This window comes from Ornithorhynchus anatinus, chromosome 18, assembly GCF_004115215.2.
Source record: "Ornithorhynchus anatinus isolate Pmale09 chromosome 18, mOrnAna1.pri.v4, whole genome shotgun sequence".
Taxonomy (NCBI): domain Eukaryota; kingdom Metazoa; phylum Chordata; class Mammalia; order Monotremata; family Ornithorhynchidae; genus Ornithorhynchus; species Ornithorhynchus anatinus.
The window spans coordinates 35,808,707-35,820,841 of record NC_041745.1 but is presented as its reverse complement, the minus strand read 5'-3'; the positions used below and the strand labels follow the sequence as shown (position 1 = coordinate 35,820,841).

Sequence of the window (12,135 nt, the reverse complement as noted above, 5' to 3'; positions counted from 1 at the left end):
CTCTGTGTACTTCGATCTCATCTATTTCATCCCTGATCTTTCAGCCATGTCCTGACTCTGGTTTGGAACCATCCTCCCTCTTCATATTCAATAAACGATCACACTGCCCACCTTCAAAGCCTCATTAAGAACACATGTACTCCAAGAGGCCTTCCCTGACTGAGTCCTCATTTCCTCTTCTCCCATTTGCTTGCATACTGTCCTTGCACTTGGATCTGCACCCTTTATTCACTTTGCCCTCATTACCCAGCACTAAGTACACCTGTCATTTCTTAATTTATATTAATATCTATCTCCCCCCCCAAGACTGGAAGTTCACTGTGGGCAGGGAACGTGTCCACCAACTCTTTTGTATTTGCATTCTCCCAAGTGCTAGGTGCATTTCTCTGGATACAAAAAGTGCCCGATAAATACAACTGATTACCTCTTATCCATCCTCAGTGGTGTACCCAACATCTATAACTTTTTCCTGTTTCCTCTACTTCTCCATGAATGTATCCCAAGCCCCTCTTGATGCTACTTATATTTTCTGCCTGCACAACTTCCTGTGGTAATGAATTCCATACACTTACAAGTGCTTCAACTGCCTTATTTGCATACCGGCTGAACACAATATCTCATTTAAATTAAACTAGTTCAGTTCCTCTTTCCCCAAAGTGCTTTGTGGGGTTCTACCACTCTGGTGAGGACATTAAGTGAGTCGCTATCTAAACTTCCTAGCAGTACTGCTGAACCATCTTAAGCTCTTGGGTCATTAAGCGCCTCTTTAAAATTATGGAGCCATCTTCACAAGGCCCATTTCCCCCCTTTATTGAGCAATGTGCAAGTCCGGATATAGCTATCGGAAAAGTCTGTCGAATGCGCAACAGAAAAAAGTCAGATACAAATCAGGACAAGGCTAGCAAATGAAGAAGTTAGAAGGATGTCATCAAGACAAAAAGGCAGTCCAAAAATATGAAGAGTACTATTGGAGCAAAGGGGAATTACTGCCTTCTCATTTAGGAAAGACATTTCTCTGGATTCAAGTTTATCACACCCAGAAGACGACTAGTAAAGCTAAGACACGTGCATTTACATTTACACAAATGTAAAAACTATGGAAACAAGCAAGAGATTAGAGGAAAAAAAGAGGCCGGTAAAAGTGAACTTTCAGTCAGGGAAACAAAGGAAGAGCAAGTAAGAAAACTCTAAAAAAATAAAAGATGAAATGCTCTTTAAACAATGCATTGTTATGTGCTGAGAGAAGAGTGTAAGAATGCGCAAGAAGATATAAATTTAATAAAATGCCTAGCTGGATAAACCCAAAAATAAAACGGATCCAGAAAGACAAATGAGTCACAAAAAGTGTTATCAAGTTACCAGATCCCAAAAGAGACTAGTGAAACAACATGGCATTATAGGATGTGGGTCAAAAAAAATCACAAACCAGAAAGATGTAGCACTGCAGCTTAAGAGTCATAAAGGTAACAGAAAACAGGAGGGTAACAGTAAACTGTTGCCCCCCGGACAGATACAACTCTATGAAGAGACAGGAGTTTAAATATCTGTGTTTTACAAAGAGGTCCCCAATGATTAATAACCAGAGCAAGTGCTAACTAAAAAAGGAAGGGTGGTGAGCCAAACTAAAGGAATGAAGGGATTTGAAGAGTGCTTAAAAAATTGATATGCTTAAATCATCAGGGTCATGGCACATATCCTAGAATTATTGAGGGATTAGCTGAAATTGCCTCAGGGCCAAGACTTTATTTGTGAACTATTAGAACAAAACAATTTCCAATCACCTACACAACCGCTTTTGAAGACAAAAATTATGCCAATTTAATTTCTGCCTTCAATTGAGTGGCAGGCTATTTGCAGAGCTCATTCACTTTGTGATTTTGCCTCAGTAAGCTTTCATATCTTTGGACTGGAGGTGTTGCATTGACAAAGTGTTAAATGTTTGAAGTATTTACGGAAGAGAGACAAGAATTACTTACCAATAGGAAAACTGAGCCACAAAAAACTAAATTTCCAGAACCATCTCTACACTTTGAGTTCCATTTTGTTTTTAAATTATGATGCAAATTGTTTAGGTTGGGGTTCAAATCATTAAATGAGGTGAAATGGGGCTAAAATGTATTGCTTTAAGGAAAAGGACCAAAAGGGAAAACAGTGATGCCCCAAAGTTGACTGCAGCAGCAGTGAGAGAAAGCAATCAATTCCCTTTTAAACAAGAATCAAACTGTCTTTTCAACCACAGATAGCCAAGTGAACCAACTAGGCTTTCTGGCCCATTCCAAAATGGAGCTATTCTAAACACCCCCATTCTCCTATAATGCATGTTTTCAGTACATGTTGGGGAATTAGGGAAACATTCTTTTGAGAAGGCCCATCCGCCCGGAGAGAGGTTTGTGTACATGTGGCTGGCCTCCACTAAGGCATGCTCACTACTGCGACCTAAGTTTCTTCTTAAAATGTGCTTGAGTGGAATACTGACTGCATATTTGAACAACACCTGCTTACCTTTCTAATGCCCAATTACATAGTTTAATTACTTAATAGCAACTGTGTTCATGGGTGATAATACTGTTCAGTGCTGAAAAGCTCCACTGCGCCATGGCTAATAAGGCAGGAAGCAGAGCAGGAAGAAAGCCTACGGTCCCATACTCCGCAGATTCTGCCTTGTAGGTTGTGATGGTGGGCTGATTGTCAAAAGGGAAGAGTTAGTTCTTTACCATGAGAAAACACAAACAACCATTAATGGCAAAGATAAGAAAAATCTGCCATCAGATGAGAATATGTAGGCTCAGAATTTGGGATTGGGGTGGAATTGACAAAAGATTCTGGCTTGGTACTGCCCCAAACTGAGACTCTAATCCCTAAAAAACAAAACTAAATTATCAGATGGCTGGGAAACATCCCAAGTCCCGCTAAACATGAAGTATATATTAAAAAGTTATTCCTGTTCCATATATGGTAATAAATATATGTACTGAGTGCAATATATTGAACTTCTCAAGCACTTAAGCAAATTTTAGTTCATGCTCAGTGCATTTGCAGGATATTGGTTTTAATTCATTTTCTCAAAGACTAATACATTTTATCTCTAGACTTTGGGAAAAATTATCTGGAACCAAAATGTACATTTTGGTACTTAAGTCAGTCATTACCGTACACTAAAAGTGCTACAAAAAAAACGCTATTATCACCTTTCTTCCTATTGCTCCATTTTGTTTCTTTGGAGGTGGTGGCTCAAAAATTCTCTGCTGCTGCTGAGGTGGAAGTGTAGAATACAGAGGAATGATTTTAATATCACCAACTTCGGGGCCCAAATCATCAACTTCGCGCTTTATTCTCTTACAGGCTTCATCGATTTCCTTTAAAAAAAAAAAAAAGATACGATTTAGGTGCACATACACAAAAATCAAGACACATTTTTCTGTGTATTTCTTCTGATTAAGTTTTGTACATAGAAACTACTTTGTCTAAAGTGGACACTATACTTTCAATTTAGCATTTAAACTCATCTGGGCAACTTCCAATGGGATTTACACACCAGTCCAAATTCTGTGGATTCTGTACTCTAATGAACGTATAACAGTCTTATTTGCATTCAACAGCCCTTTTCTTTTAGCCAGGTTTCCTAATTAATTCTCAACAAATTGTACTAAAATTGAAATCTCTCACCCAGGAATATTAAACTGCACTCATGACCTTTTCAATTTTCACAATCTAAAAGAAATTGATGTGCAAGATATTTTAAATAAGCCAATTAAGCTTTAATGTCACGTATCACTAATGCAATTATATGGAAGATTTGCTTCATTGTACCTAATGAGAACAAACACCTTTACCAGCATCAACATGGATATTCAGGCACCAGACCTGAAGTAAACCCAATGTCTTAGTGTAGCTCTTAAAAATTTTTACAAGTTCATCGTTGTACGAAATCATTACAAAGTTTAGTCAACTCAAATGGTATTTGCCTGGAATGACAATTTCCATTTACAATGAAAACAGATTTAAAGACCTATAAAATACAGTTTTTTTTTTTAAAAAAAAAGCATATAAGCAGTTTGATAAGATTTTCCAAAATGGTAACACTTGATTAAAATGGCTACTAACATTGTACTCGTGATTATGGCTGATTTGATTGTACTAATATAATAACTAAATCTCGGCTTTTAAGACATGGCTGGAGCTTCTAATAATGGTATGGGGCGGGGGAGGGTGTATAGGAGAGACAGACACAAAGAGGAATGAGTTTTTATAGAAAGGAATGGACACCCAACCTTCTTCTCAATGCAACCACTGCCTGACCAAGCAGGTATGATTAAAACAACCAATTTCCCTTCAGTATTGTGTACATATACTTGCCAACCATCCTTACTGAACTTTTGGCATGTGGCATTTGCAGCAGTTGCTTTCATATCAATTTACAAATTAAACACTGTATGCAGACCCTGGGCAAGTACAATATGATAGAGTTGGTAGACATGCTCCCAATCCATGGCAAGCTTACAGTCAAGGATAAGCTTATAGTCTTTTGTTATTTTCTGCCTCTTCGGATTTTAAATCCTTCTTAAATTTAGAATGGACCCACTCTGGATTGCTGCAAGCCAGTGTACAGCTACTGACTCCCAAGAACGTCCTGTAATGCTGTATTCTTCAAGGTTGGGCTTCTCTGCTCTCCTTGCTCATCGTTTTCTTAAATAGCTTAGGTCTTTCCACAGTGCTACTATGGATTTTGCCAGCATCTAGCCTCATTTGCCCCAGCTGTTACAAAGCACTGCTTCCATATTGAGTGGACAACAGACCAGGACCCCTATTTGTGAGCCTGTTTGCTATCTGATGTTAACTAAGCCCTCAATAAATACCACCAACTGATTGAACACAGGTCACCACATCAAGGTCTCATTGTACTGAAAAGTGGAACTCGTCAACCATTTAATTTAGCTTAGTGTATGTGTTCATTCAATCGTATTTATTGAGCGCTTACTGCGTGCAGAGCACTGTACTAAGGGCTTGGAAGGATACAACAATACAAAAACATTCCATTCATATAAGGAATTGTGGAAAAATTAGATAGCTATTTCCCAAGAAGTTTACAAACAAGTATTTGTGTGCACTCAATCCTCGGATCAAATTTGAATTTGGGCATTTAAACTCATCTATCACTTCATTTTGATCCAGTAGTCCATTTAAAATAGCTAAGAAACTTATTAGGGCCCATTTGACTCAAAGAAATGTTGTATTTGGGACCTGGATATGCCTTCATGAAGAAAGAGCAGAATGGGCATGTGATTAATAGGATTTGGAAAAAAATTAAGAGAAAACAACAGTGTAGTTAAAAACTAAGGTATCTTCAGACATAAAATAAAACACGAAGGTAGTTAAGCAGTTTAAAAGAGTGCTAAATGGCCATATGGTCTGTGGTGGAAGCCCCAGTGTACTAAAGATAGCAATTAAGAACTTGGAATGATAAGTAGTTGCTTTATTAGAGTGTGTCATTTCAAAATCTATTTGTGAAGTTATTTCCCATGCTTTCTATTTCAGTTAAATTAAACCTAAGCCATTTTACCCTAGAGACGTATCCCATTTGAGTCAAGCAACCTAGAAAAAGACCCTGATCGACTGGAAAAATACTTTTTAGGACACCCCCACAAAATTCTGCAATGCCCTCAAGCATTCCGGTTTCAACAATTCTGAGCATACTAACGTATTAACTGGCTAGTTGTGGGAAAAAAATACGGCAAAAGCAGCCCTATAAAAAACCCTGTGCTCACACACGGTTCCTTTAGTATTGTAGCAGCTGCTAAATGGAGGCCCTAGACTGATCTTAACTTTTTAAGTCTCTTCCAGGCAAAATGTGAGCCTTTCACACAAATCAAATATTGACACTGGTAAAATATTCAAGACCTTTAGAGTCTGGACTAGAATGCCCCCTACTGGCTAGTCATCTAAACCATCAAGAAGAAATTATATGAAAACATCCTCTAAGAGGTCACGCAGAAAATATTTAAGGCTCAAAACCACCTTAAGGAAAAAAAAAAAGTTTTCCAAGTCCCTCCAAAGTTTGTAAATTTCAAAAATAGTACAGTACAATCTCTTCAGAGGACTGACTGTAGGCTTTTTAAAAGATGCACTCTCCCAAGCGCTTAGTAGTGTTCTGCACTCAGTAAGCGGTCATAAATACAACTGATTGAGAGATTAACTGATTAGCAAATTCCAGGAACGCAGTTGAGCAGCACCCATTTCTAACCCTGAAACCTGAAGCAGGAGCAAAAGCAACTCCAATTCTCAAGTGGTCTTGCTTGTGCACTAATGTCTCCCTCCCTTTGGTTCTGAGGTATGAGCGTACCAATGCAGGTTCTTACTTCTGCTTGCACACCTGTGCAGTGTGTAGGAGTGATGGCACACTTATGTTACTTAGACTGTAAGCCCCATGTAATAATAATTATGGTACTTGTTAAGCGCTTACTACATGCCTAGCACCATTCTAAGCACTTGGGTAGAGGGTAATCAACCTATCCCACATGGGGCTCCCAAGTTTAATCCCCATTTTTACATATGAGATAAATGAGGCAAAAGAGAAGTTGTGGCTTGCTGTGGTCACACAAATGGTGGAGTCGGAATGGAACCCACGTCCTGACTCCCAAGCCCGTGCTTTCTCCACTAAGCCACACAGGGACTGTGTCCAACTTGATTATCTTGCACTTACCCTGCATTCAGTACAGCGCTTGGCATGCAAGAAGCACTTAACACGACTACTATTATTAAACTCAAACCGTAATGCAAACGGTTCCTGCAGCCCATTGAGACTACTACACTGGTTCTGGTTGATACGTCCTGACTCAACCCCAGATAAGTATACCACTAGAATATCTCCAGAACAGAAGGTACTTGTCTGCTCCAGCCATCTGGAAAGGGAATGACCAAGTCACTCAGGATAGGCAGTTGTCTATCCTTGCCTAAAGAACTACATGGATAAGAGATCGGAAGGTTCCCTTGGAAAAAAAAAATAGTGTCTCTTCCGAATGTCTACAATTTCTCCTGATTTCTTTTAAAGTGACAGTACTCTGTCTTTGCTGGCCCCAATAATCCCACCTTATAATCATTTTAAAGATTTTTTGGGGGGAGTCAACCTGTTCTGAACCACTTTATTCTCTGGATTTGCACATATGCAAAAAAAAATCTTTAAGATATTTCCTATTTTTTTATATTTAATCTTTGCAAGGTCACTGTAACCCGTTGTAGGTTGCAGAGCTCGTTTGTAGACTAGACAGATAACGTACGAATCCAGCCAGGTCCCGCTCCACAAGAAAAATCTAATGGGAGATAAAGAATCCACTATCATCAATCATCCACATGCTCTTTCACCTGCAGGACCATGAAAATTAAGTTAAGGTAAATGCCTTTACTTATCTATTCCTAGAGCAGGCATCTTACCTGCAAAGACACCAATAGTTACTCAGAATGGCCACCCATGTGGAGTAGGAATACTCAGAAAAAGCACTAAAGTACCAGGCCAATCGGTTTCAAATTCCTAAATGCAAGAGACTTGCTGCCCATTTATGGAAATGAAAAAAATGATTTATATCCAAGGAAATTAGCATTTAATTTTCTAATCAATCAAATCATGGAATTTATTAAGCACTTACTGTGTGTGCAGGGCAGGCAACCACATCAAATACTGCACTCCTAAGTGTTACTCCATAACCCCATAAGAGAAATAGAAACTGATAAAAGATTTGTGGAAGCTGGTGAGTCAGTTATTTGCTAGAAAGATTACGAGGGGGTTATTCTGAATTGGATCAATCTAGCATCAATCCATCTGATCAGATAGCCAAGAGGCGACTGTACTTCGAAAAAGACTGATGATACAATTCTAGAGTCTTCTCCGGAAGAACTACAAAATGATTTCTAAGCAACTGGCCCTTCACACACATAAAGTACTAGAAGAATCAGTACTTGGCTAGTTGAAAATTTGGAAACTACATTGAGACACTAGTTCTAGTTCCTTCACCTTGGTTCTTGATCAAGAACTAATGCAAGGCCTCGAACAGCAGTCTTTAATCCATTACCATGAAGAAAAAAAAATCGAGGCTGCACTTTATACTCCCTCATTACAATGTGTATACATCCACAAGAATGTTTTCATGCCCTACACTGGTTATCTGAAGGCTTCAGCTGAGATAAGGGGCAGCCCACTTCCTGAATACAACAGATCAATAAAATTAATCACCTAGATATTAATGCCTATTTCAAATAAAACTAAAATCCCCTTCTTAGTTCTAGGAAGCTCAGAAGTAAAACCAGGCCCAACAAAAGCCTAATTTACTGGCTCATACCCACCAAGCCTGTAAATAGCCAATCTGGAAATGACCTGACCACGAATAAGCCCAGGGTGGGTATTGACAAAGACAGGATGTTAGGGCACAGTGCCTTGCACATAAGAGCTTATTAAACACCAACATAATTTTGTACACTGGATGACCAGAAATGAGAATGCTGTACTTTTTGCACAGAATGGCTCTGAATTAACACTTTTTTTGGAAGTACAATATAAAAGCCCCTTCCTGTACACTCTCAGTACTATTTGTGCCACCTGCTTTCAACTGGCCATTGGCATTAAAAGATGCCTAATATTGACACCACGACAAAATTAGCATCCTACCCAAGGTTAAATTGGAACTGGTCTCTTTTGGCAGAAATCATGTCTGTGTGTGTTCTATACCACATCAAGTATAAAATAATGGATCTATCAGGCAAAAACTAAAAAAAGGCAGAAAAGGCGTTCTTAATTTCATGTCAGCTTCAGCACAAACCACTAAGGAGAGTCAGTAAACAGTAATATGTAGATAGCAAATATTCAAAGCTCTGCATAGACACAGAGAGAGAAGGGAAGGGGAATTAGTGGAAATAAACGTCAAAGACTTTGCTCTTCAGGAGCTTCCATGCAGTAGATAAGACAAACGGAATGACAAATTCACATAAACATAGAGAGTTATATGATAAAGACAGTAAGAAAGACAGGAAATGCACCTAAGTGCTTACTTTGTCAGTGCACTGTCCTAAATACTTGGAAAAATACAATTCAACAGAGGTGATAAGATCCATGACCACAAGGAGCACACAGCCTACCAGGGGAAGGGAATAGGGGAATTAAGTAGATATATGGACATTTTTCAGAAGTATTGTGGGGCCGGGGTGGGTGGCAAAGTGCTTAGGGGTACACAGGTGGGTTCATCGTGGACACCGAAGGTAGGGGTGGATAGAGAAATAAAGGGCTTAGTCTGGGAAGGCCTCTTGGAAGAAATGTGTTTTTAGGAAGGTTTTGGAGGTGGGGAAAGTGATGTGATGGACTGTCAGATATGAAGGGGGAGGGAAAAGTTTCAGCCCACGGGAGAATATGGGCAAGGTGCAGGTGGCGGGACAGGAGAGATCGAGGTACAGAGTAGGCTGGTTAGAGGAGCAAAATGTGTGTGTGGCCTGGGTTGTAGTCAGAAATCAGTGAGGTTAGGCTCAAGAAAGCCGACTGAGTGCCTTAGAGCTGATAGGAGTTTCTGTTTGATTCAGAGGAGGACAGGCACCACTGGAGCTTCTGAGTGAGGAAAGTATGGACTGAATGGTTTTTCAGAAAAACCAACTGGGCAGCAGTGTGAAGTATGGACTTGAGAAGGGGAGGACAAGAGGCAGGGAGAGCAGCGAGAAGGCTGATGCAGTAGTCAAGGCAGGAAACGATGAGAGCCTGGATCAGCACGGTACCAGTTTGGATGGAGAGGAAAGGGCAGATTTTAGAGATGTGAGGGCGGAACCGAGAGGATTTTGTGAAGTACAACGTGTGGGCTGAATGAGAGTTGAGTCGAGGACAGTGCCATGGTTATGGGCTTGTGAGACTGGGAGGAAAGTGGTCCCATCTACACTGATAGGAAAGTCAGGCAGAGGACAGGATTTGGGAGGAAGGAGTAGTTCTGTTTTGGACATGTTAAATTTGAGATGTCAGCAGGGCAAGGTAGAAGTGCTTGAAGGAAGGAGAAAATACGAGACTGCAAAAAAGAAGAGAGGTCAGGACCGGAGAGGTAGATTTGGGAAACATCCACTTAGAGGTGGTATTATTATTATGGCATCTGTTAAGCGGGTCTGTGCCCAGAGCAGTTCTAAGTGCTGAAATAAATACGAGTTAATCAGGTTGGACACAATCCCCGTCCTCCTACACGGGCTAACAATCTAAATAGGAGGAAGTGCAGATATTGAATCCTCATTTTGCAGGTGAGGACACAGACCTAGAGAAATGAAGTGTCTTGCCCAAAGTCACAGCAGGGAAATGGCAGAACTGGGATTAGAACCCAGGTCCTGACTCCCAGGCTCAATTTCTTTCCATCAGGGCACATTATTTTCCCACTGAAACCGTACTTGATAGCTGAAGCCATGAAAATAAATGAGTTCTCCAAGGAAGTAGATGGAAAAGAAAAGAGGGCCCAGAACTGAGCCTAAGGGACTCCACCTTTCGAAGGTGGGAGGTAGAAAAGTAGCTTGCTTGCGAAGCAGCACGGCCTAGTGGAAACAGCATGGGCCTGGAATTCTGAAAGACCTGGGCTCTAATCTCAGTTCCACCACTTGTCTGCTCTGTGGCCTTGGGCAAGTCACTTAACTTCTCTGTGCCTTAGTTACCTCATCCACAAAATGGGGATTAAAGATGGGAGCCCCACCTGGGACAGGGACTGTGTCCAACTGGATTAGTCTCTATCTATCCCAATGCTTATAGTACAGTGCCTGGCACAGAGTAAGCACTTAAATACCATGAAAAAAAGATGTCCAGGCTAAAGGACTAACGTTCAAACCTTCAATAAGATGGTAAGGTCTATTACCAGCTTTGGTCACATGGGCAGACACTCACATATCAGAGTGAAGGGGCTAGGCATAGGCTTGGAGCACAGGCTGAAGGGCTGACAACTGACAGTTAAGCACTTGGGAGGACCAATCTATCAGCACTCCTTCTAACAGTGAAAGGAACAAGCGTGGCTAGAGATTACCAAACTAAACATAAGGAATTCGCATTGACAAAGGCAATTTTTCAAGACTTTTCCTCTGTACTCATGAGCAAAATTCTGCCATATACCTCAGCTTCGAAATCTGAAGACAACAGCTTAGGAATTTTTTTTTTTTTAAGAAAAAATTGATTGCTTCCTTAAGATGATGGAGCTTACCGCAAGTTTAACAACCAACTCTTGGTATTGGGAAGAATTACACATTATTCAGAGGAAAGGGTTATCCTTTATAAACAACTGGTTTACCAAGATTTCAGATTGTGAAATGGGGAAATGTCTCTGTACACTAAATTTAGAAGTATGAAGAAAAACAAACCTTTGGAATACAAAGTTAGAAAACGGTAATACCTCTTGACCGGTAAGAAAAAGTAGAAGATCTCCTTCCTCCTCTTCACACATGTGAATTTGGATCACTGTCCTGATGGCTGCCTCAAGGTAGTCTCTTTCAGGTTCTGGAGTATAGAAGATTTCCACAGGGTGTGTACGGCCAGGGATGGTTAAGAGAGGGCAATTATCGAAGTATATCTGGAATTTTCCTGCATCTAAAGTAGCACTCATAACTATAACCTGTAAAAGAAACGAGAAGAAAGATCAAACATTTCTTTAGGGTGAAAAGAATTGATGGATTGAGGGACAGCATCACTTCACGTATTGATGAAACCTTGAATGGATCCCTCAAACAGTACAATTTTCAAGGAAGCTTCGGGGTTTACAAGTTCCAACCCACTGGATTTATTCTGCAACTTGAGTAAACACAAAAAAGTTCGATCTTACCTTTAAGTCCGATCTCTGCCTTACAACCTCCTTTAGAACTCCCATCAGAATATCTGTAGCCAGTGTCCTTTCATGGGCCTCATCAAGGATTATAACCCCATAGCGCTCAAGAAGAGGGTCATTCATGGCTTCACGAAGTAACATTCCATCAGTCATATATCTAAATTTAAAAGGAATAAACCATAAGACCTAGAGACTACTCTTCTGGAACTAAGTAGATATGTATTTCAGTCACTGGATGTTCCTGAGGAGTGGGAAGACATGATGGACTGAACGTTTTGGCTAAAAAATGATGGGTAAGCAGGGTCAAGTATGTATGGACTGGTGTGTG

General features: G+C 40.2%; 1 protein-coding gene across 1 annotated transcript in view; it reads right to left on the bottom strand.

Annotated features, from left to right (window-relative positions):
- DHX15 (DEAH-box helicase 15) overlaps positions 1 to 12,135 on the bottom strand; it is a 43,105-nt gene that overhangs the window by 16,309 nt on the left and 14,661 nt on the right. The window contains exons 4-6 of the mRNA XM_029083104.2: positions 11,805 to 11,964; positions 11,379 to 11,597; positions 3,189 to 3,356 (exon numbers count right to left, since the gene is read on the bottom strand). Coding sequence (XP_028938937.1) covers positions 3,189 to 3,356; positions 11,379 to 11,597; positions 11,805 to 11,964 — 547 coding nt within the window. The remainder of the gene's footprint in view (positions 1 to 3,188; positions 3,357 to 11,378; positions 11,598 to 11,804; positions 11,965 to 12,135) is intronic.